The 228-nt window shown below is 69.3% G+C and overlaps 1 protein-coding gene across 1 annotated transcript in view; it reads left to right on the top strand.

Moving 5' to 3' along the window:
• LOC119585657 (plasma kallikrein-like) overlaps nucleotides 1-228 on the top strand; it is a gene marked incomplete at its 3' end in the record, with an annotated part of 8,811 nt that overhangs the window by 1,826 nt on the left and 6,757 nt on the right. The window contains 1 exon segment of the mRNA XM_037934332.1: nucleotides 18-205. Coding sequence (XP_037790260.1) covers nucleotides 159-205 — 47 coding nt within the window. The 5' untranslated portion in view covers nucleotides 18-158.

The following is a 228-nucleotide window of genomic DNA, read 5'->3' as shown; positions in this document are numbered from 1 at the left end:
CTCATCCGAGCCCCCGTCCGCAGGTGGTGTGCCGGAGCCTGGGGTACGAAGGCGAAGCTGTGGCCACGCGCGGCGCCGACCCGCCCGGACCCTTGTGGAACGTCGCCCTCGACTGCACGGGCGCCGAGACGCAGTTGCATCAGTGCAGACTTCGGCTCATGAATGGCATCTGCGACACCGCCGCCTTCCTCACCTGCGCGCCCGCGTGAGTGCGCCATTTGTCGTCCG

Source organism: Penaeus monodon, chromosome 20 (assembly GCF_015228065.2).
Source record: "Penaeus monodon isolate SGIC_2016 chromosome 20, NSTDA_Pmon_1, whole genome shotgun sequence".
In the NCBI taxonomy this organism is placed as follows: Eukaryota; Metazoa; Arthropoda; class Malacostraca; order Decapoda; family Penaeidae; genus Penaeus; species Penaeus monodon.
This window is presented reverse-complemented; position numbering and strand designations above follow the sequence as displayed.